The sequence below is a fragment of the Geotrypetes seraphini genome, chromosome 10, assembly GCF_902459505.1.
Source record: "Geotrypetes seraphini chromosome 10, aGeoSer1.1, whole genome shotgun sequence".
NCBI classification, from domain to species: Eukaryota; Metazoa; Chordata; class Amphibia; order Gymnophiona; family Dermophiidae; genus Geotrypetes; species Geotrypetes seraphini.
In genome coordinates, this window is record NC_047093.1 from 31036968 (window position 1) to 31061998 (window position 25031).

A 25031-nucleotide genomic window follows, 5' to 3' on the forward strand; every position below is an offset into this window, starting at 1 on the left:
CTTTGCAGGGGAAAGCGCCTTTACAGCAGCAGAGGCAAAGGAAGTTTCTTGGAAAGGAAGGGACAGCTTTAGACAGTGGGGAGAGAGTTTCTGGGTGCAGAAGAGATGCCAGGCGTTAAGAAAAGGCTGGAGGATGTCTCTGCAACCTGCCAGTTCTCTGAAGGATCTTTTGCTTAGATGAGAGCTGTTTGATCTGGTCGGTGTCTCTGCCTTTGTTTTGGGGTTCTTGTGGGTTTTTTTTTGCTTGATTTTGGTGGGGGTACAAGAAGGAAAGTGTTGGAAAGAATGAACCGGTCCGCCCCTGCAGGCTCGAGTGAGGGCTACGACCTGGAGCCGGTGCTCATCCCGCTGGTGTACTCGGCCATCTTCTTGGTGGGCATGGTGGGCAACAGCTTGGTGCTGGCGGTGCTGCTGCGGAACGGCAAGGTCAACAACACCACCAACCTGTTCATCCTCAACCTCGGCGTGGCCGACCTCTGCTTCATCCTCTTCTGCGTGCCTTTCCAGGCTACCATCTACGTCCTGGACAGCTGGGTCTTCGGACCCTTCGTGTGCAAAGCCGTGCACTTCGTCATCTATCTGACCATGTACGCCAGCAGCTTCACCCTGGCCACGGTGTCCTTGGACAGGTAAGTCCGGATCTTCTGTCTCGGTCTGCCTAGAACTTTCTCTCCCGGGGGTAATGTTGCCAAATGGATTTGCTTAGCACACACGGGAGTGGACTTCACTGGGGAGAATGGGTACGGGCACGATTTCAGTCTTCTGAATCTAACACTGTGCCAAAGAGCCTTTTGCAAAGGCATCCTAGCTTTACAATTGGGAACTTTTGTATCTTTCTTTTGCATGTCCTGGCACGAAGGGCTGCGGCACACTGGTTGAGCTGTTGCCTCTGTCCCCAGAGGTTATGAGAGCAAATCCCGATGCTGCTCCTTGTGACCCTGGGCTAGTCATTTAATCCTCCAGTGGCCACTGCTTTGAATGTAAGCTTTGACATGCCAAAGCCCCAAATTGAATCTCTTGGTACTCCTAGGCACCAACTTTTCACAATGATTGGGGGTGCCACACCCAGTGGGAAGTACCCCTCTCTGGATACAGTCAAAAAGTGTGTTCGATATCGGGGGGGGGGGGGGGGGAAGGGAACTCATGCACTCATAGCATCCACAGAACTGGCTCCAATGTTGGTACTTGATAGCTTTAGATTTGCTGTTGAGATATCAAATTAAGGGGTGAGGGAGAAAATTGCTAAAAAAAACAACAACCCAAAATCAGACACAAAAAGAAATATAATTATATTTTTGTATACTGAAAAGGCTAAAGGTCTAGCAAAATGAAGAGAGGAAACAGATGTGTGATGAAGTGTACCAGAGACTAAGTTCAGTCAGCTGTTTAAAAGCAGACTGAAAACCCACCTTTTTGATATAGCCTTCAATCCTTAACCCTACTCCTCTGCCCTCCAACCCAGCCCGCTGATTAACCGTTCCCCTTAACTGTATCCATGGCATCCTGTTTTGTCTGTCTTGTCTGTTTAGATCGTAAGCTCTTTCGAGCAAGGACTGTTTTCTTACTCTTTGTTACTCTGTACAGTGCTGCATGTGTCCGGTAGCGCTATAGAAATAATTAATAGTAGTAGTAGTAGTAGTAGTGTGAAGAGTTTCAGTCTTTGGGAAGCAGAGCTGAGATTGTGATGTCATAATGCCTCATTCCACCAATTAGAGCCAACCTCATCAGTGATGTCACAATGGCTTGATTGTCTTGTACTCCCCTCTGCCCTCCAACCCAGCCCGCTGATTAACCGTCCCCCGTAACTGTATCCATGACATCTTGTTTGTCTGTCTTGTCTGTTTAGTTTGTAAGCTCTTTCGAGCAGGGACTGTTTCTTCTTCTTTGTGACTCTGTGCAGCGCTGTGCGCGTCTAGTAGCGCTATAGAAATAATTATTATTAGTAGTAAGTAGGACACAGAAAAAAAGACAATTGTGCTAGAAAAGAGGGAGATTTTACAGTGACTGCGCTTATGTTTCCTAAGTACTGAAGGACTGTACAGCCCACTGCTGTTCTCTTTGATGAAATAAACATAGCGTGTTCAAATTGAGTGGAGGAGTAGCCTAGTGGTTAGCAGTGGCTTGTGACCCTAGGGAACTGGGTTCAGTTCCCACTGCAGCTCCTTGTGACCAGGGCAGGACTCTTTGTTGGGCCCTAGGCAAACAGGTATGTTGGGGCCCCTCATTGTCATTTAAATATATTTTAAAGCTCCCACAAATGGAGCCTTGCATGATTCTGACTACAGAGGAAAACTGGCAGAGGAAGAAACAGCAGTTAAGAGGCCTTGCTCGCTGGCTCCCCCTGCTGACTAGGAGGCAGTACACAGGGAGTGAGGAAGAATAGACAGACCTGATGAACAATGGCTCTGTGCAGGGTAGGATTAACCAATAGGCTAAGTAGGCACGTGCCTAGGGTCCGAAATGGTCAGGGGGGCCTGATGAAGGAGGGCATCATCATTGTTTTTTCCAAACAGCAATGGGCCCTTCCTGTATCGATCAGCAACGTGAGTCCCCCCCCCCGATCGGCAACACGGGCCCCACCCCCATCGACGGAAAGTAAGACAAGCAAGCAACGCGAGTAAGAAAGGCAACGGGAACTGTAATTGTGTAAGCGGTGCTGCTTGCCCAAAGCTTCCCTCTGATGCAGCTTCCTGTTTCCACCTGGGTGCATGGTGGGGTAGGGAGGGGCAGGGGGGCCCAGTGTACTTGTGTGCCTAGGGGCCCTCGACAAATTAATCCTACCCTGGCTCTGTGCCCTCCAGATTCTCTTCTCTGTGGCAGCAGTTAACGTACCAGGGCAAAACTCTGCCTTGACTTACACATTTGAGAGGGCCCTCCTAAATATTTGTGCCCTAGGTCCATACCTAGTTTGCCTATGCTTTAATCCTGCCCTGCTTGTGACTCTACGCAAGTCACTTAACCTTCCACTGCCCCAGGTACAAAATAAGTGCTTTTATATAATATGCAAGCTACTTTGATTGGAACCACAGAAAGGTGGTATTTCAAGTCCCATCCCCTTTCCCTATTGTTAAGTGTAAGCCAGTGGCATAGCGAGGGTGAGAGGCCCCTGGGACGGTGACACCCCTTCCCTTTGCCCGTACCTTTTTAACATTTGCTGCATGAGATGCAACTCCAACCTGCTGCTGACACCAGCGCTGGCTCTTCCTCTGACATCACTTCCTAGGTGTGGGTCCAGGAAGTGACATCAGAGGAAGAGCTGATGCTGGAGCAGGTTGGGGTTGTTGCTTATACCACAAATGTCGAAGCGGTACAAGGGGAGGGGCATGCAAGCACAGTAGTGGGAAGGGGCAGGGAAGGAGTGGGGGTGGAGAGGAGGATTGGTGCCGGTGCCCAGGGTGGACCTACTATGCCACTGGTGTGAGAAGCTAATGAGATGTTTCTGAACAGGTTGTGTTGAGTCCGGATTCATCTGCCATTGTTTTTAAGGTGACCGATATATAACTGAAATCAATCCCAAATCTCCAATTATACGGTGTATTTTAGGAAAGGTTAGGAGAAAAAAAGCTAAGCAAAATCAATAATTCATGTGTAAAGAAAGTTACAGGAAGTTTTATTCCTATTTATAAACAAGTTTCATGGTGACATAATAGATTTCCTAGGAGAGAAAATAGACACACAGAAGTGAATGAATTCACCTGAGACCAATGTATGTTTACTAACCTGTATTGAACATCATAAATGGGTTAACTGGCATTTAACACAGAGGCTATGGAAATGAGCCCAGAAGGTGAAGTCTGTACATTCTTTATCTTCCAACTTTATTACAAAAACCGCAACCAAACATCTACTAAGTTATCACCACGTCCACTTTACTTTTGCATTCATAGGTAATGAGTTTTTTGCATAATTTTATATTTCAGTAACTCTGTGCAAAAATTAAAGTACGCGTGATAAAAACGAGTATACAATGTCAGGTGCAACTCTGGGGAAGAGTGAACAAGAAAAGGACCTGGGTGTACTGATAGATAGGACCCTGAAGCCGTCGGCACAATGCGCGGCAGCGGCAAAGAAGGCAAATAGAATGTTGGGCATGATAAAGAAAGGAATCTCGAGTAGATCGGAGAAAGTTATAATGCCGCTTTATAGGGCAATGGTCAGACCACACTTGGAATACTGCGTCCAACATTGGTCTCCCAACCTAAAGAAGGATATAAAACTGCTGGAGAGGGTGCAGAGACGAGCAACAAAACTGGTGAAGGGTATGGAGAAACTGGAATACGAGGATAGACATAACACTAGGATTGTTCTCCCTAGAGAAAAGGAGACTGCGTGGGGATATGATCGAGACCTTCAAAATACTGAAAGGAATCGACAAAATAGAGCAGAGAAGATTATTTACATTGTCCAATTTGACACGGACTAGAGGACATGAAATGAAGCTAAGGGGGGACAGGTTCAGGACTAATGTCAGGAAGTTCTGCTTCACTCAGAGAGTGGTTGACGCCTGGAATGCCCTCCCAGAGGAGATTATTGCGGAATCGACCGTCCTAGGCTTCAAGAGCAAACTAGATGCATATCTCCTTAAGAGAGGCATATAAAGATATGATGGACTATAAATTACGCCAGGGTACACCTGGCAGGGCCTCCGCGTGCGCGGATCGCCGGACTTGATGGACCAAAGGTCTGATCCGGAGATGGCAGTTCTTATGTTCTTATGTTCTTATGTTAACTCAAAACTGTGGATGGTGCGGGCTATATTTTAAGTAAATAAAGGTAACGGGCATTAAAAAAGCATAAACAGAGCACATCAACTTAGTTTGCATTTGCTAGTAATCTACGTTTTTATTTTCTCTTCTGTTATTGGCAGTTTAAGGGCAATTTATTACATCGATCTGTAAGACCCAAGAGGTTTGGGATTTCTGCCTCCATGTCAATGTTTTAACCCTCCAGATAATGTTATTCTCTCTAGTCTAGATGAGACTTTGTCATTTCGAAAACAAGTTGAGAAAGTGATTCAGGTTTCTTTGCATTATTTGAAATTGATTACAAAGTTTAAAATAAAGACTTCTAAAAAAAACGTCATAAGTCGGCAATGGCGTAGTAAGGGGGGGGCGAGGGGGCAGTCTGCCCCGGGTGCCATGTTGTTGGGGGCGCCGACACCCTTCCTCCTCTCTGCCCCCCAGCCTCTTCCCATCCCCCCCCCTCCGCATGCCTCTAGTTGAAGTTGATGATCGCGGCGGTCAACAATGTGCTCTTGGTGACCCCCATTGGCTCTCCCACTGACATCACTTCCGGGTGCTGTGTAGAGGAAGTGGCATCAGAGGGAGAGCCAACGGGGTCGCAAGGAGCACATGGTTGACCAACGTGAGCAAGAATTTCAACTAGAGGCATGAGGAAGGGAAGGAGGTGTGCGCGGCCGGCGGGAGCGAGGAAGGAGCAGGGGGTGGAGACAAGGGGAGGGGCTCCACCGCCCTGGGCACCTCTCACCCTTGCTATGCCACTGTAAGTCAGCACTTGGACATCCTACTTGCTGGGACGTCCAAGTGCCGATTTTTGAAACCGTCTTTCTAGATGTCTTACAAAGATCCAGGGGGCATATCGGGTGGCATGTTATGGGTGTGTTTTAGGAATGCTTAGACTTGGGCGTCCTGAATCTATAACTGAACCTTTCTCAAAACATCCTAGAGCTGTTCTCAAAGCGTCTAAGTGTCAGAAAAGTACCCAAACTGACTAGAAGGACCACTGGAAGGATTAAGTCATGACCCCCAACACTCTCCCAGTGATCTCTAGCCCCCCCCTCAAAATATGAAAGAAGCAGTACATACCTGTCTCTAGAACTGCAGCATCTGGTATGGGAAAGGTTAGTACAGCATCACACAGATGTCTTAAGTAGCCTGGTGGATGGGCTAATGAGCCATAGAGCGTAGGAGCCAAGCCCATAGGCCCCTCTAATCAGTACATTTATTGTGGAAAGTGTGAGGCCACCAAAATCCTACTATACTGCCATATAGGTGCTACCTGCAGCCGTAAGGATTCTTGGGGTGATAGACAGGTGGGTATAGTAGGTTTGAGGGGAGTTTGGGAGGGCTCACCATATATTATATGGGAGTTATGGTGACACCCTTTATATGAAGTTCACAGCAGTGCCCTCTAAGATGCCCCACTGTTCTCTTGGTATGTCTATGTGGCCAATCTATTATAATGCTGGCTCCTCCCAAATTCAAATGGTCTAGGTCTGGATGGTTCAGTGGTCAAAAATGGGGAATAAATTTAGGGATCCTAAGATTGGATGTCCTGGTAGCCAAGACGTCCAAGTAGATGATTTTCAAAAAAAATATTTTGGATGTCCAGCGGTTTCAAAAATGGACATTTCTCAACCTCTGAATTTGGACATTTTGCGGGAAATGTCCAAGTCGGACTTAGATGTCCTTTTCGAAAATTATTATCTGCAAATGCCTTTTGAGTTGTGGTTCAAAGTCCAGCTTTATCAAGAACTGATTTTTGCAACGCCCTGTACTTGAATTCTGCAGCTAGTGTGATTGGAGGATTGGGTAAATATCATCGGTGACACATCAAAACTGCGAAGGACAACGGCGTGCCGACAATCTCACACTGCCGCTTCCCCTGCTTTGAGGCCTTCCCTTTTGCGCTCTTACGGGGTGTGTGTGTGGGAACCCCCCACTACACTTATAAGTCTTCGCACTCCCATTGGGGGGGTGTGGGGGGTGCGGTGGGGGAAACCCCCTTACTATACTGAAAACTCCCGAAGAGCGAAAACGAGAAGGAGAACGGGAGTTTTCAGTCCCAACCCCCCCTAACAGGAGCACGAGGAGTTCTAAGTCCTCCCACGGCCCCCCTCAGAGTATAAAACAGAAGGCCTCAAAGCGGCCGAAGTGATGGCACGCATTTGTCCGGCGCTCAAATGTCGGCACGGGATTGTCGGCACACCGTTGTCCTCCACGCTTTTGACGGTGTACTATATCATCACGTGATGCCTGGGTTAAAACAATTACACAGGCTTCCAGTACAATTTCATGTGCAGTATAAAGTATTATGTTGGGTCTATCAGAATTTGCACTGTGTTGCTGCAGCATTTTTGAGGAATTCCATCCACTTATATACACTTCCGCCTCCGTATTCGCGTTGATAGGGGAACAGCAAGGCAGCGAATAGAGAAAAACCGCAAATAACTTTTTGTATATTATTTGCAGTTTTTCTGTAAAAAAAACCCAAAAAAGAAGACCCCAAACCGCAAATAACCTGACCTGTTCCAGTGAAGAAAATACAGATGGTAGCAGTGATTTCCTGTGATGTAAATTTGGGGGAGGGGCCTTTGAAAATAAACGCAAATAACCGAAACTGCGGGCCGCGAAACCGCGAATATGGAGGGGTAAATGTATAGTCAGATGAGCTTTGAGAGCGAATAAGGAGAAAACGGTGGCGATACCAGATTTATGGTAAATTCAACATGCAGTAACTCACTATGGCTCTTTCTCAATAATGGGCCCGAAATTGTGGGTATCCAAGTTTCCAAGTTTATTAATTATTTATATACAGTAGAGTCCCAGTTAACCAGCACTCTCAACCAACTGGCAAAAAAAAAATCCCTCCCTGAGACCACCTTCACTGCTACCCTCCACTCCAAACCAGTGGCGTAGTAAGGGGGGAGGCGGTACGCCCCGGGCGCCAGCACCCTTTCTCCTCTCCACCCCCATCCTCCCCACTACTGCGCATGCTCTGGACCTCTTTAATGCTCCCAGCATGTGCAACGACTCCAACATGCTGCTTGCGCCAGCTCCGGCTTTTCCTCTGACATCACTTCCTGGACCTGCGCCTAGGATGTGACATTCGAGGAAGAGGCGACACTGGCATGAGCAGCAGGTTGGGGTTGCTGTTGGCCCCAGGAACATTGAAGTTTGGAGAAGGGAAGGGGCACATGCACGTGGCAGGAGGGGGTGGGGAAGGAGCAGATGGTGGGGGAGGGGCACCACTGTCCCGGGTACCTCTCACCCTTGCTACACCACTGATCCAAACCCTCCCCCCCCATCCAAGGCCACTGTCGCTGCTACCCTCCACTCCAAACTCTCCCCCAGGCCACCGTCGCTGCTACCCTCCACTCCAAACTCCCCCCTAGGGCACTGGCGCTGCTCTCCTCCCTTTGCGCTCAAGATGATCGGTGCTGCTGTCCACCTCCTTCCCCACCCCACCCCCACTGACCGGCATTGTGCTTACCATACATGTGCCGGTGCTGAAAGAGCCTGCCGCCGATGTTCTATGCTGGGCCACTGCGGGGCCTTGAGTATCCGAGCAGCATCGGAGCATTTAGCACTCTGGGCCGCGCCAGTAACCTCTACTGTGGTTTAGTAAAAGGGGTGGAGGGGGTGGGAGTCTAATTCATGTCCCTCTTTCTGTCGTATAAAGTCCACTTCACAATGCTTGTAGTGCCAAACTCAACAAAATGTCTCTAGGCACATTGAAGGAACTTTATCAATAATGTGGGGGGCGCTTAAGCACCCACAGAACTGGCACCTATTTTAAAAGGTAATAATAATACCCTTAAGTTGGCCCTGCCATTTGCTAAAATACAGGTTTGATATACCAGAGTTACATGAATGTCCGGTCATCTTGCCAGAAAATGTCAAAATCAATTTCTAAAGTATAATAGAATGTTATTCTGCACAGTCTCAGAGGCATTTTGTAATCATATTGAGAAATTCAGATGACTCATCATGCTTTATGACGGTTGTGAATATATCGCCCATCAGACAGATATATGTGAAAGCAGAACACTATTATAGCAGAATCAGAGGAAGGGAATGGAACCTGTATGCCGCTTTTATGTGGTTACGCATTCAAAGCGGTTTACATATATGAGTATACAGGTACTTATTTTGTACCCAGGGCAATGGAGGATTAAACACCCCCCCCCCCCCCACACACACACATTTTATCAAGACATGCTAGAGCAGGGGTGCCTACACTTTTTGGGCTTGCAAGCTACTTTTAAAATGACCAAGTCAAAATGATCTGCCAACAATAAAAAATTTTTTAAAAACCCACAAAGCACACTGAAAGGCAGAGAAAATGTTACTTATCATTCATATTCCAGAGTTTTTCAAAGAGGTCAAGGTAGATGACTCTATGCAATGTCACCTCAGTAACAATCATACAAAAATAGACAAATATACCCCCTCCCTTTTTACTAAACCGCGATAGCAGTTTTTAGCGCAAGGAGCTGCGCTGAATGCCCCTCTCAACGCTCATAGGCTCCCTGCACTAAAAACCACTATTGCGGTTTAGTAAAAGGGAGCCATAGTGCAAAATATAGACAGCAGATATAAATTCTCAAAACAGACACATTTTGATCACTAAATTGAAAATAAAATCATTTTTCCTACCTTTGTTGTCTGGTGATTTCATTAGTCTCTGGTTGCACTTTCTTCTTCTGACTGTGCATCCAATATTTCTTCCCTTCTTTCAGCCTCCTGTATGTTTCCTTTCCTTCAGACCTCATTCTCTCCCTCAACTTTTTCCTTCTTTCTCCCTGCCCCCTTCTTTCTTTCTCTCTCTATGCCCCCTTTCTTTCTGTCTCCCTGTTCCCCCTTTCTTTCTTTTTCCCTTCTTCCTTTGCCTCCCTGCCTGCCCCCTTTCTTTCTTTCACCATGCCCTCCCCCAAGCCACTAGATTTACTGCCGCCACTACCATTGGGCCCCCAAGCCACTAGGTTAGCCACCGCCACCACCATCGGGGAACAGGCCCCCAAGCCACTAGGTTTGCCGCCGCCGCCATCAGGGAACAGGCCCCCAAGCCACTGCCGCTCCAAGCTCTCCCTGCAGAAGCATCGAGCTGACCAGCAATCCGCTCCCCGACATCAATTCTGATGTCGGAGAGGAAGTTCCGGGCCAGCCAGGCAGTGATTGGCTGGCCTAGAACTTCCTCTCCGACATCAGAATTGACGTCGGGGAGCAGATTGCTGGTCAGCGCAACGCTTCTGCAGGGAGAGCTTGGGGCGATGGTGGGGGACGTCGGGGAGAGGAAGGCTGATCGGCCCGATAGATCGGGACGGCAACACGAGTCTATCACGGAGCCCAGGATGGGCTCCGCGATCGACTCGCGTTGCCTTCCTGATCTACTAGTCGACTGTGATCGACGTATTGGGCACCCCTGTGCTAGAGGTTTTTAGTGCAGGCTGCAAAGGTAAGTGCTCCGATATTCACAGCGTCAGAGCATTTTACCATGCTGGCTCGCACTAAAAACTTCTAGTGCGGCTTGATTAAAGGGTCTGTACGTGACTTGCCCAGGGTAGGATAGAAGTAAAATTTAAAACAGGGTGTGAGGGAGTTAAAAAACGCACAATGGGAGAAAGACATGTAAAGCAAGGGAAGGGGGGAAGACAGACGAGAAAGATTTATAGTATAGAACAGGTAAGCTGCTTTCAATTGAAGGGACATAGAAAATGAGACAATGCAAAAAAACAAACAAATGTAAAGGTGAGAGACTGCGCATGAGAGCTAAATATAGAAAAGGAAAAAAAAAAAACCCCTCTTAAAAGCAAGTGCTCTCACCAGAGCTGAAGTATTGGACTTTTTTTTACGCTTTCTAAAGCTTTCAGTTGTATTTCACCAAAGGCACGAGTTTATTTCATTCGAATAATCTTATCATTAAAGCGTCATTGTAAAAGGAAAAGGAAAAGAAACAAACCAAGGTACAGAGCTGCATAAGCATACTTTCCCTCTCTAATGTGTTTGTTAATTTTTTTTTTTTCTCCAAAAAATAAAAATGACTAGATCTTTTTCATTGCTGCAAGGTCAACTTAGCTGTTCAGTTTCAACTTGTGTTATTCATTTTTCGCATGCCATCTGTAAACAAGCCACAGTAAGGCATCCCTTACCTTCGTAGCTGCTGCATGAGAGAGCAGGAGGAAGGTCACATTTCTTTTTCTACAGATAGACTGATCCTATAGTACAAGAAAGAGCAGTGAAAAGTCTATAAGACTTTCAGGGCGACTCGACCTATCTAACGCACTAGTTGCTCAATATAAGTAATAGAATGATATAATAATATGTGATAGGAGGAGACCTCAGATGGTTAAGGGGCTGGAGGAGTTGCCGTACAGTGAAAGGTTAGAGAAACTGGGCCTTTTCTCTCTCGAACAGAGGAGATTGAGAGGGGACATGATCGAAACATTCAAGGTACTGAAGGGGTTAGACTTAGTAGATAAGGACAGGTTGTTCACCCTCTCCAAGGTAGGGAGAACGAGAGGCCACTCTCTAAAGTTGAAAGGGGATAGAATCCGTACAAACGTAAGGAAGTTCTTCTTCACTCAGAGGATGGTAGAAAACTGGAACACTCTTCCGGAGGCTGTCGTAGGGGAAAACACTCTTCAGGGATTCAAGACAAAGTTAAACAAGTTTCTGCTGAACTGGAACGTACTCAGGTAGGGCTAGTCTCAGTTAGGGTGCTGGTCTTTGACCAAAGGGCTGCCACGTGAGCAGACTGCTTGGCACGATGGACAGCGGCAATTCTTATGTTCTTATGTTCTCAGTGTGAATACCACCTGTCTATCTCAATGGGTGGTTTATATAATTATTTGCCCATGCAATATGTTATATGTGGGTCGAACTAGCTGCAAAATAAAGACTAGATTGTCAGAACATAAGACTTGGCTCAATACTGCAACGGCTTCTGCCGGTATGGTACCACACTGCCTGGAGAAAGGGCATGATTTCTATGATCTCACCTGGTTTATCATTGAGCAACTACCTTGGGACTTTAAAGGAGACAAACTTGCTCGTATCCAGTTACGTGAGCAATTTTGGATTTTTGACTTGAATACTGTTTCGCCCCACGGCCTCAACGAGTGCATTGAGTGGAATACTATTGTGTAGCCTATTGGCTGCTCTTTTGAGGCTATGATTGGTTCTTTTTCATGACGTCATTTTCCTGCTCAGTTTTTAAGTGCGTTTTTGCACCCCGCTCTGTTAGCTCCTCCTATTTCCCGCTGGCTGGCTTGTCTCCGTGCTGTTATGGCCATGTTACTGATGCTTTTTGACTGTTAATAGGTTCCTGAGGAAGGGACCTAAAGTCTCCGAAACTGGGCTTGGTAGAACCTGATTACTTGGCAAGGGATTCCTGCCCTGCCGTTGATTCCAGTCTTATGAACTACACATTCAAGCTAAGTCATATATTTTTTTATCTAGGAGCTGGCTGGGGGACTTTCAGAGCGACTTACCTTGCCTTTACTTTAGCACTTTAGTTTTGTGATTTATTTATATCACTTATTGAAAATTATATTTATTAGTGTGATTTGATTTGAGCACACGGGAGAGGCCCAATGATGGTGTGCAGGTGGAGGTCATTGGACCTTTACCATGTTGCATAAAGCACTGGAGAATTTTCTCCCCTCGCTTATCCTTCACACTGATTTCTCCTCGTATCACATATTATAATATTACAGTGGTACCTTGGATTACAAGCATAATCCGTTCCAGGAGCATGCTCGTAATCCAAAATGCTCGTTTATCAAAACAAAGTTCCCCATAGACAATAGTGGCAACAGCAACGATTGGTTCCAGAACCCAGGGTCTGTACCTGTCAGGGCTGGGTGCTGCAGCGCTGTCTCCTCCGTCCGTTATCGGAAGAAGAACCCGACAGTGGCGCTTCGGGGGGGATGCCTGCCGCCGGAGAACCCCACAGTGCTGCTTCGGGGAGGGGGGGGATGCCAGCCGCCGGAGAACCTCGCAGTGCCTTCAGAGGGATGCCTCCTCCATGTCAGCCAGCCCCTCGCATGCTGGAAAGCCCCCACCCGAGCCCACGCAGCTGAGCGCCGCCCCACCTGCACGCCGTGCACGACACGCACAATGCTGATGATTGACGCTGTGCACGGCACACGCAATGCACAGGAGGGACAGCATCCGACCGCGCAGGCCCAGACAGAGGTCCTCCAACCTGCGGAAGGCACCCGATGTAGAAGGCTGGCCGGAAGACGGAAGAGGAATCCCCTGTAAGTGCTCGTTGACGGGGCAGTGCTCGGTTTGCGAGTCAAAAGTTTGCTGGAGTGTTTTGCTCATCTTGCAAAACACTCGCAAACCGGGTTACTCGCAAACCGAGGTACCACTGAATTATATTACTTATATTCAGCAACTAGTGCATTAGACATGTCGAGTTGCCCTGAAAGTCTTATAGACTTTTCACTGCTCTTTTTTGTGTCTTTTAAGCATCATTTGCAGTATTTTTTTTAGCATTTAAATTGTGATCCTATAGCATATGGGACTAGAAAGAAAATGCATCTCGACTAGTAACCACAAGGGAAAATATTAAGTGTGAGTGGCTATAAAAGAGGCAATAAAAGGTGAATGATGTATTTATTAAAAAAAATAATAATAATAAATTTTGAATGACCTGGGAACCTTATATACAGCAATTATCAGTCAGAGCACGCAGTTTTGTAGTGAACTCGTTACATTTGTAATCAGAAAGTGAAGCACTATGTATTAGTAATATTTGGGAATGGGGTGGGTTGAGGAGGGGGGAAGGGGGGGAGGGAGTGTTGGGAGGTACTTTACCATGTTTGTATTGTGGCTTTTCACTAAAATGTAATTCTATCCCCCCTTACTCTTCTCTTCATATAAACCTTTTTTTTCCTTCTCTTCCTATATTTTAAGTTCTTGTAAACCATGCCGAGCTCCTTAACATCTGTGGAGATGATGCGGTATATAAACTTAAGGTTTAGTTTAATTAGTTTAGTTTAGTGATAATTGATTGTTGATTTCTTGAAATTTATATATCCACATTGTATTAACTGAGTTGAGATAATATTCTTTGTAAGATTTTTGTTATGTATATTTTATTCTTAAAACTCAATAAAAAATAATTGAACATAAAAGCATTTGTAATCCGCCTTTGTCCAAAGCAGCTCACAGTATCACATTCTCAATTCAGGTTTGAACCTCTTAAAAAATTACATACATCAGTAAAAACCATAAGATTATACCATCTTAACCTTTGGTACTTTTAGGAGACATTTTAGAAGCATCTAGATTCTAGAAGTCTAATAGAATTTTTAGAAAGTCACTTTTTGCAATGCAGACCCCCCCCCCCTTGCAAGCATTTAAGGAGACACGGTAGGGAAGTGTCAGGACTGTGGCTTGAGTATTCCTAAAAATAGAGGCAGCCTTCACAATTTACCATGCAAAGAGACATGTCTAGATTGAAAAGTAATTCACTAAGACTACAAACATCACAATATAAATTTTAATAATTAAATAGTGCTCAGACCCGCAACTGTCAGTGTTTCAGTGCAATCATGATACACAACATTAGCTGCCTTTAGACCATCATAATACTATTCTTGTCTATACCACCAATTATACTTCCATTTATTTTATACATACAAAGAATTAACATGAATTAACTTTGTGAGGAGTGTTAGTGGACTGCTCTGGCGGAGCAGGTTGGATGAAGTTCGTTCATGGAAGCTGAGTTAAGATAATCCTTTCCTGAGGAAGCACACGTTATGCGAAACTCGAGTCGGAGGGAGGACTTGTGTTTCATGGCTTCCTAAAGTCTTTTACAGTATGCACAAGCACTTTCCAACGTCTAGTTGCTGATTGGGTGACCATCCACACTGAATTGACCACCAAAAAAAGATAAGTTTTTTGTATGTATAAAGTAAATGGAAGTTTAATTGGTGGTATAGACAAGAATAGTGTTATGATAGTCTAAAGCAGGGGTCTCAAAGTCCCTCCTTGAGGGCCGCAATCCAGTCGGGTTTTCAGGATTTCCCCAATGAATATGCCTGAGATCTATGCGCATGCACTGCTTTCAATGCATATTCATTGGGAAAATCCTGAAAACCCGACTGGATTGAGGCCCTCGAGGAGGGACTTTGAGATCCCTGGTCTAAAGGCAGCTAATGTCGTGTATCATGATTGCACTGAAACACTGATGGTTGCGGGTCTGAGCACTATTTATTTATTTAATTATTAAAATTTATATTGAATATATTGTGATGTTTGTAGTCTTAGTGAATTAATATATTATCACAATTATATATTAGTATTATCCCTATATGTATTTATTCTAGATTGAAAAGTAGCCACATTATCTTTTGCATGTGCTTTGAGGCACAAGCAAGCGCCAGCTCCTGATGACACCTCAGGCCTTTCTTGGCATCAGCCATACCTTCTCCCACCATTCCCTACTCCTTCTTGATGCTCCCACCCTGTCGGACACCTCTCATCTCTTATTAGGAATCCCCAATTGTCTAGTGAGGCAGGAATGATCTCCTGTCATGGGCATCCAGTTCTAAATGTCACCTTTAACCTCCTAGTGGCAGTTTCCTGGAAGTTCAGCTGTTGAATAAGGAGCAACACATGTTCCTGGTTGTAGCAGCACTAATTTGAGAGCTCAGGACATTCTCTGTTCCATATTTTTTTCTTAATGGCCAGAAAATATACATATATCTATTTATTCAATTTTCTATACTGTTCTTCCAAGAGGAGCTCAGATCAGTTTACATGAATTTATTCAGGTACTCAAGCATTTTTCCCTGTCTCTCCTGTTGGGCTCGCAATCTTTCTAATGTACCTGGGCAATGGGGGGATTAAGTGACTTGTCCAGGGTCACAAGGAGCAGCGTGGGTTTTGTACCCACAATCTCAGGATGCTGAGGCTCTAGCTTTAACCAATGTGCCACATTTTCCCCACTGCCTACGCATCTTTATACCTCATAAAAGGCTCTATGGGGTCCTTTTACGGTTACTGCACATAGCTTGTAGCTCAGAGACAATGAAATGAGAGAAGTCTGATATGTAACATTAAACACAAAGCAGTCTTTAGGTTAAGGAAAAACTCAAGGTCATGTCAAGGTCCTTCAGGTGCACTAACCGATTTAGTGCATGCTAAAGATTAGCGTGCACTAAATGCTAAGGCGCCCGTAGAATATAACAGGCATCCTAGCATTTAGCGTGCGCTAAGAACATAAGAACACAAGCAGTGCCTCTGCTGGGTCAGACCAGAGGTCCATCATGCCCAGCAGTCCGCTCACGCGACGGCCCATCAGGTCCAGGACCTGTATAGTAATCCTCTATCTATACCATTCTATCCCTTTTTCCTTCAGGAAATCATCCATAATTTATAAGCACGCACTACATTGATTAGCGCGCCTTAGTCAAAGGACCCCTATGTTTGGCACAGCCTTTGCTAAAATACAGGGGGGATTGAGGATGTCCTGACCTTCACATCTCAATTCTCCTTCCCATAGCCCAGGGGTGTCCAATGTCGGTCCTCGAGGGCCACAATCCAGTCGGGTTTTCAGGATTTCCCCAATGAATATGCATGAGATCTATTTGCATGCACTGCTTTCATTGTATGCTAATAGATCTCATACATATTCATTGGGGAAATCCTGAAAACCCGACTGGATTGCAGCCCTCGAGGACCGACATTGGACACCCCTGCTCATAGCCTGTTTAAAATGAGTGTTTTAGAGCAGTGGTTCCCAACCCTGTCCTGGAGGACCACCAGCCAGTCGGGTTTTCAGGATAGCCCTAACGAATATGCATGGAGCAGATTTGCATGCCTGTCACCTCTATTGTATGCAAATCTCTCTCATGCATGTTCACCCTTGAGAAGAGAAGAATGCGTGGAGATATGATAGAGACTTTTAAAATACTAAAAGGATTTGATAAACTCCAGCAAGATGTATCGTTATTCACGTTGTCAAATGTGACTCGGACGAGAGGTCATGTACTGAAATTGAGAGGCGACAGGCCCAAGACAAATGTAAGGAAGTTCTGTTTCGCACAGCGAGTGGTGCACGCTTGGAACGCTCTCCCGGAGGAGATTGTGACGGAGACCTCCTTTATAGGATTCAAGGGCAAGTTGGATGCATACCTCCTTGAAAATCACATTGAGGGATATAGGTAAACAAGGTCTCATCTGGGAACACCTAGGTCTTCATTAGGAAGTACCTAGTTGGGCCTCCGCGTGTGCGGGTCACCAGACTGGATGGACCAAGAGTCTGATTCGGTGAAGGCATTTCTTATGTTCTTATTAGGGTTATCCCAAAAACCCGACTGGCTGGTGGTCCTCCAGATTCAGAATCTCGGAGAGAGCGAGACCAGAAGGCTTTGAGCATGCGCAAATGCTCAAAGCCCAGACCAGCCCAGCACAGGGAAGAGGGAGGATCTCCATCGCACCGCCCAGCCCAGCCCAGGCGAGGGAGGATCTTCGGGCACTGGCACTGGCACGTCCTGTGCATTGGTGCTGGTGCCGGTGCCCAATCGGGGTAAGCGATGTCTTTGCGGTGCTGGGGGGGATGTAGGATCGTGGGGGGAGGGGGGTGACGCGAGCGGGGGGGGGGGAGGATGCCGGTTCGCAGGGCCAAAAGAGGGAGTAAGTGGGGGTGGTGGGAGGAGGTTTTAGCAGCATGCGCAGTATACGCGTGTGCGTGCTATATAGAATTTTTTTTACATAAATGCGTTGTTCCCGCGCGCTATACGCGTATGCGTGTTATACACGTATGCGCGTTATATGCGTGAAAATACGGTAATCCAGAGAAGACAAAATCTGAAAGGCAAAATGCAGGGCTACCTGAGCAACAGACTCTGCAACCTATTATTCACAATCTGATTTTTTTTCTAAATCAAAATGTGAATAAGCAATCCCACTACTTTTTGAAAAGTGTCCCTGCAAGACTGTGTAAAAATGAGACCTTCTGCTTGCCTGCGTGATAACGCCGTGACGTCCATCTCATCTTGCCTCACTTCGTGGTTGCAGTCATGCATCTCTCCATATAATACGCTTGGTTCTGGAGTGATGAGGTGTGGCTGTCAGCAAAGCAGCTGGGGCCCATTTGTGAGTCGGAGGTCACGCGCCTCACCAGGAGCACTTGGCAGTCACACAGTGGTGTGAGACCATGAGATGAGGTAAGAGAAGGGAGAGCAGAGCTATCAGCAAGAGAGCTGGGTAAAAGGAGGAAAGGGGAAGGCTGCTTGAACCGGGTTTTGTGGGAGCCTGGCCTGTTCCACTAGGGTCAGCCTTGAGGGTTAGAGATCTAGGGAGCTTCTGGGAAATTTGCCCATGACAGCTAATAATAATAATAAAAGTTTATATACCGCAGTACCGTGAAGTTCTTTGCGGTTTACAAAAGATTAAAAGGAGGTACAAAATGATTGAACTTAAGAGAGGTGAAAGAGAGTCTGTAATAGGTCAAGAAAATCGTTATCGAGGCGAGAGAGATGTACGGGTCAGTTGTATTGAAAATATACCCCCTCTTTGGGTCTTTTCCAGATAAGCCCCACCACTAATGCAAAAAGTGCACGGGCGAAGACTTAAGCCACGCCACCTTATAAATTATTAAACTATTGAAGCCCTCCGAGGACATTATTCACATGATTTGAATAATGACTCGGGGGAGTTCTAGGGGGGATTCCGCCCCCCTTTGTATATCACTTTCCCCAAGTATTCACTTAGCATGGTGTTAGCTAAAACTGTGGCGGGGGTTAACTATTTGGCGGGGCTTATCTGGAAAAGATCCCCCTCTTTTACTAAGGTGCGCCAACCGATTAGCGTGCGCATGCTAAATCGATTAGTAAAAGAGGGCCATAGTATGTGGTAAGGGAGTGCTCTTCTACAGATGAAATGATGCAGCCTGAGCTTTTGATTCCATTTTTCCTGTGCAATAATTTAAAGGCAATCATAGACTGATTGTCCTTGTTAACAAAGTGACTTTAGTACGGATATTTCTTCCTATCATTCTGCGCATCTTAATAATTCTTACTTCTATTCCTTTTTCCTTCAGGAAATCATCCATAATTTATAAGCATGCACTACATCGATTAGCGCGCCTTAGTCAAAGGACCCCTATGTTTGGCCCAGCCTTTGCTAAAATACAGGGGGGATTGAGGATGTCCTCACCTTCACAACTCAATTCTCCTTCCCACAGCCTGTTTAAAATGAGTGTTTTAGAGCAGTGGTTCCCAACCCTGTCCTGGAGGACCACCAGCCAGTCGGGTTTTCAGGATAGCCCTAATGAATATGCATGGAGCCGATTTGCATGCCTGTCACCTCCATTGTATGCAAATCTCTCTCATGCATGTTCACCCTTGAGAAGAGAAGAATGTGTGGAGATATGATAGAGATTTTTAAAATACTAAAAGGATTTGATAAAATCCAGCAAGATGTATCGTTATTCACGTTGTCAAATGTGACTCGGACGAGAGGTCATGTACTGAAATTGAGAGGCGACAGGCCCAAGACAAATGTCTATCTCTCCTTGCAATTCCACTGTGTAAAGGAAATACAATGTGGGTTTGAACTCACAGCCTCAGGGTGCTGAGGCTTTAGCTTTAAGCACTGCACCATACTCTCCAACTGGACCTGGGCCTGGATAAGTCAGCAGTTAGGAATATCCCTTAGACCACTTTTCTTGCAGTACAGAATTCGCAATGACCATAGAAGAGACTGTTGAGAGATGATAGAAAGGGAGAGACAGAGAGAGACTGATGGCTCCATGACTTATTTTTAGATTTCATTTTGTTTAACCATAACTAAAGCTGGGAAATTTAGAGCAACTTTCCATGAATTATTTTAGTAATAGCAATGTAGTTCATGTTTTGCAAAGATTTTAATAACATAAGCCTGCTGGTTATTTTTCCAAGCAAAGTAGGAGGCTGTAGAAGCCTGGCTTAGAATCAAATATGGTACGACTGCAAACATTTATGCTAATCTTATTTTTGTTCTTTGTCAATGACCTACTGGCCTCTGCAGTCATGAACCTTCCTACATTGATCCCCTGAGCTTTTCCAATTTTTGCATCCTTTTCTCCTTCTAGCTCACTGCAGTCACGCCATGAACTTGACCAGTAGGTGGCACACTTGTGCAATAGTTGTGCTGTTCAATCTCCCAGGAGAAGTGAACAATTGATCTCTATTCTGTGTATTAATTCTGCCTTATAAAGCATAAGCAGACTATACTAAAATGAATATATTATGTATTTATTACCCTTTGCTTATTTATATTTTTATCTGCTTCAACCCCAATCCCTATAAAGTTGTGTTAAGTATTTAATTAATGCACTCTGCATAGCCATTTATTTATTCAATTTTCTATACTGTTCTCCCAGGGGAGCTCAGAATGGTTTACATGAATTTATGCAGGTATTCAAGCATTTTTCTCTGTTTGTCCCAGTGGGCTCACACTCGATCTAATGTACCTGGGGTAATGAGGAGATTAAGTGACATTCCCAGGGTCACAAGGAGCAGTGAGGGTTTGAACCTACAATGTCAGGGTATGGCGGCTGTAGCTTTAACCACTGCGCCACTCTAGAAATCAAAATGTAGTAAAAGTGCGCCAATAAAGGACAATCAAGCCATTGTGACATCACTGATGAGGTTGGCTCTTAGGCATTGGTGGAATGAGGCATTATGATGTCACAATACCAGCTCTGGTTATCAGAGGCTGAAAATTTTCATGCTATTTATTTATTCAATTTTCTATACCATTCTCCTAGGATGAGCTCATGATGGGTTACATGAATTTATTCAGGTACTCAAGCATTTTCCCTCTCTGTCCCAGTGGGCTCACACTCGATCTAATGTACCTGGGGTAATGAGGAGATTAAGTGACATTCCCAGGGTCACAAGGAGGCTGTAGCTTTAACCACTGCGCCACTCTAGAAATCAAAATGTAGTAAAAGAGCGCCAATAAAGGACAATCAAGCCATTGTGACATCACTGATGAGGTTGGCTCTTAGGCATTGGTGGAATGAGGCATTATGATGTCACAATACCAGCTCTGGTTATCAGAGGCTGAAAATTTTCATGCTATTTATTTATTCAATTTTCTATACCATTCTCCTAGGATGAGCTCATGATGGGTTACATGAATTTATTCAGGTACTCAAGCATTTTCCCTCTCTGTCCCAGTGGGCTCACACTCGATCTAATGTACCTGGGGTAATGAGGAGATTAAGTGACATTCCCAGGGTCACAAGGAGGCTGTAGCTTTAACCACTGCGCCACTCTAGAAATCAAAATGTAGTAAAAGAGCGCCAATAAAGGACAATCAAGCCATTGTGACATCACTGATGAGGTTGGCTCTTAGGCATTGGTGGAATGAGGCATTATGATGTCACAATACCAGCTCTGGTTATCAGAGGCTGAAAATTTTCATGCTATTTATTTATTCAATTTTCTATACCATTCTCCTAGGGGAGCTCATGATGGGTTACATGAATTTATTCAGGTACTCAAGCATTTTCCCTCTCTGTCCCAGTGGGCTCACAATCTATCTAATGTACCTGGGGCAATGGTGGGATTAAGTGACTTTCCCTGAGTCATAAGGAGCAGCATGAATTTGAATCTGGGCTGAGGCTGTAGCTGTAACCACTGTGCCACAGTGGTTAAATGTCTGAAGATTTTCAGAGCACTAAAAAATAAATCACAAGGCAGTGATACACCAGAATGTGGAAAGTAGGCAGACTGAAAGATGAAAACGCGGACCCAGGTTTCGACAAATCCATAAATTAAAGTGAGGTACAGGGTGTATAGCTAGGTCCTGATACTCATTCAGACTGGAATTAGTTATCAGAGATATTAAAAAGTTGCACTCACTGTATGCTAACTTTGATAGCATTTAAAATGTTTTTACAAGCATGCATTTCCTTTTTTTTTTTTTTTTTGCAAAAGAACAACCTAATTTACAGAAATTACTTTCCTAATGAAGTTCATTTTGAAATAACAGATTTAATAGCCAAGTAGTTGGAAAGCTTTCCCTCTGAAGCTGAAGGAATTGTTACTATTGCTATGTCAAGACAGGCAGCTGTCTCATTAGATCTCTGATTGAAAATTAAAGGTCTCAGTAAAGGATATAGCAGGGCTCAAGCGTCTCAGTGTCATTTATTTTCCTTGCCTGGCAACTCTGACAAAAAAAGGGGGGAAAAAACCCCCCAGCATAGTCCAGCAGCTGCCAGAAGCACTCAGCTACCTATCTATCCGTCTGTATTTGAAGTGCTACTTTGGGTGAAGTTTCCTCTACACAAACTTTTTGGGTTGGTGAAATCAGGGGAAGGAAAACAGCCATTATTGTGGAATATCACAATAAAAATGTTAAAACTGAGACATCCATTTGATCAATCTGAATTCAACTCTATGTTTCCACTCTAAAGCTAGGACTTGGTCCATGCTAGCTGTTTTAATTTCTGGTTGTTTCAGGTTACATGCGCTCATTTGCCTACCTTGTAACAGTTATGCAATGTCATTACATAATGTGATGTATACAAAATTCTTTGTTTCTTTTCTGAAACGTTATTTGTCACCATGTGCCACTGACAAACATCTTTTTTTCTTGCCTGCTAGGTACTTGGCAATACGATACCCATTACGCTCTCGAGAGTTGAGGACTCCTAGAAATGCCCTTGCTGCTATTGGTCTTGTCTGGGGCCTTTCCATCATTTTCTCTGGCCCTTACCTCAGTTACTACCAGGAGCTTCAGTTAGCCAACGTCACCGTCTGCCTTCCTGGTTGGCAGGACTCCCAGCGCAAAGCCATGGACCTCTGCACATTTGTCTTCAGCTACATCATCCCTGTACTGATTCTAAGCCTCACCTATGCCAGGACAATCCACTATCTCTGGAAGGCAGTGGACCCCATTGAAGACATGTCAGAGTCCAAGAAAGCCAAGCGCAAGGTCACTCGGATGATCATCATTGTGGCTATTCTCTTTTGCCTCTGCTGGCTGCCCCACCACCTGGTCATCCTCTATTTCTGGTTTGGCCGTTTCTCCCTGAATCACAAAACTTATGCTCTCCGCATTCTCTCCCATGTCATTTCCTACGCAAACTCTTGTGTGAACCCTATCGTTTACGCTTTGGTCTCCAAGCACTTTCGCAAAGGATTCAAGAAGATCTTTAACTGCCTCTTGCACAAGAAGGTGGCCAACAAGATTCATGCGGTCCAAGTCACCAATACCGGCGTCAGCACTTTGGAAGTTGGGTCCACAGAGGTGACCCAAATTAGCGAGGCCCATGCCAGATCATCTAGCTGCTGTCAGATTTCAGCCCAACATTGGGGTGAACCTGAGCAGCTACGACTTGGACAGAAAATTCCTAACAGTTTCATCACCTTCAATGTCACCTAAAATACACAACAGTATCTGCAGCCTTCACAAATATTGATGCATTGATCTGAGAATGACTGATAGTTTCGGCATTAAGATCACAAGGGAAGGAACTTGATAGTGTTTTTAAAGATTTGAAGAGCCTTTTTGGGTCTCTAGCTAACACGTGTACAAGGAAATTAACTTGTGCACCTAAATATTTGAGTCCATAGGCAGCGGAACGTTTTTATTGTTTGGAGGGGCCCGTAAGCTCCGCCCCAGACCTGCCCAATCTCCTCCCCAGACCCCGCCCCCATATATACACACAATATAATCTTATTAACAATACATAATGGTTAACCACAAAATTAAACTACGCAAAGCACACTGTATGTTTCTCGACATTCATTCCTACCAGAACACCTGGCCTTGGTCACACATGCAGAACACAGAAAACCCCTATGCAAATACAGAATCAGAAACTAGAGTACTAATATATACAAACATAACCCTAAGATGCAAGTTTATTAGGATTTTATATACCGCCTATCAAGGTTATCTAAGCGGTTTTACAATCAGGTACTCAAGCATTTTCCCTATCTGTCCCGGTGGGCTCACAATCTAGCTAATGTACCTGGGGCTATGGAGGACTGAGTGACTTGCCAGGGTCACAAGGAGCAGCGCGGGGTTTGAACCCACAACTCCAGGGTGCTGAGGCTGTAGAGCCAACCACTGCGCCACACACTCCTCCTGCATGCAAGACTCTGCATGCAGTACAACCCCCAGAGAAATAGAAACAAATGCATTTCTTCTTGAACAGTGCAAAATATAGACAGACAGCAGATGTCTTTTCTCAAAACTGACACAATTCAATCACTAAATTGAAAATAAAATAATTTCCCCTACCTTTGTTGCCTGGAGATTTTGGTTTTCAAACCATCTTTCCCAGTTTCTGGCTGCACTTCCTTCTGTCTGTGCTCTTTGCTGTGTATCCAGGGCCACCTTATCCATTTGCTGTTTTTCTCTCCTTCACTTTCTGCCATACATCCGTCTTTAGCATTCAACTTTCTTCCATTTTTCTGCTTTTTTCTTAAAATCTGCTTTTCCACACCTTCCCTTCCCATCTATCTGTGTACCATCTCCTCCCCCTTTCTTCTCCCCTCCTCCCATCTATTCATAAGAAGCATTTCTTCTTATCTCTTCCCTGTTGCACCCATCGCTGTGCACCAACTCCTGCCTCTGTCTCCCCTTCCCCTCCATCCCTATGCACCATCTCATCCCTTTCCCATGGTCAGACATCTCTGTCTTTCCCCTTCCCCCATCATATGGTCTGGCATCTTTCGCCTCTCCTTCCCATAGCCTGGAATCTCTCTCCTCTCCCATGGTCTGGCATCTCTCGCTTCTTCCCTCCCTCTTCGCAAGGTCTACCATCTCTCTCCTCTCCTTTCTGTGGTCTGGCATCTCTCTCTCTCCTGCCCATTCCAGTGGTCTGATATTTCTCCCTTCTTTGGGTCATCTCTCCTCCCTCCTAGTGTAACATGTTTCCCTCCCTCCTCTCCACCACTATCATGTCCAACAATTCTCCCTCTTTCTTCCTTTCCCCATATACAGGGCAGGATTAACCAATAGGCCAAGTAGGCACATGCCTAGGGCCCGTAATGGTCAGGGGGGCCCGATGAAGGAGGGCATCAACATTGTTTTTTCCAAACGGCGATGGGCTCCTCCAGCATCGATTGGCAATGTGGGCCCCCTGATTGGCAATGCGGGCCCCACCCCAATTGGCAATGCAGCCCCCCCCCCCCATCGACGGAAAGTAAGACAAGCAATCAATGCAGGTAAGAAAGGCAATGGGAACTGTAATTGTGCAAGCGGTGCTGCTTGCCCAAAGCTTCCCTCTGATGCAGCTTCCTGTTTCCGCCTGGGCGCATGGTG

The 25031-nt window shown here is 45.4% G+C and overlaps 1 protein-coding gene across 1 annotated transcript; it reads left to right on the top strand.

Moving 5' to 3' along the window:
• The first annotated feature begins 285 nt into the window (after positions 1-285).
• GALR2 (galanin receptor 2) lies at positions 286-23391 on the top strand. Its single transcript, XM_033959968.1, has 2 exons — positions 286-629; positions 22361-23391. The coding sequence occupies exons 1-2, from the start codon at positions 286-288 to the stop codon at positions 23139-23141; spliced, it is 1125 nt and encodes a 374-aa protein (XP_033815859.1). The 3' UTR covers positions 23142-23391.
• The last annotated feature ends 1640 nt before the right edge of the window (positions 23392-25031 follow it).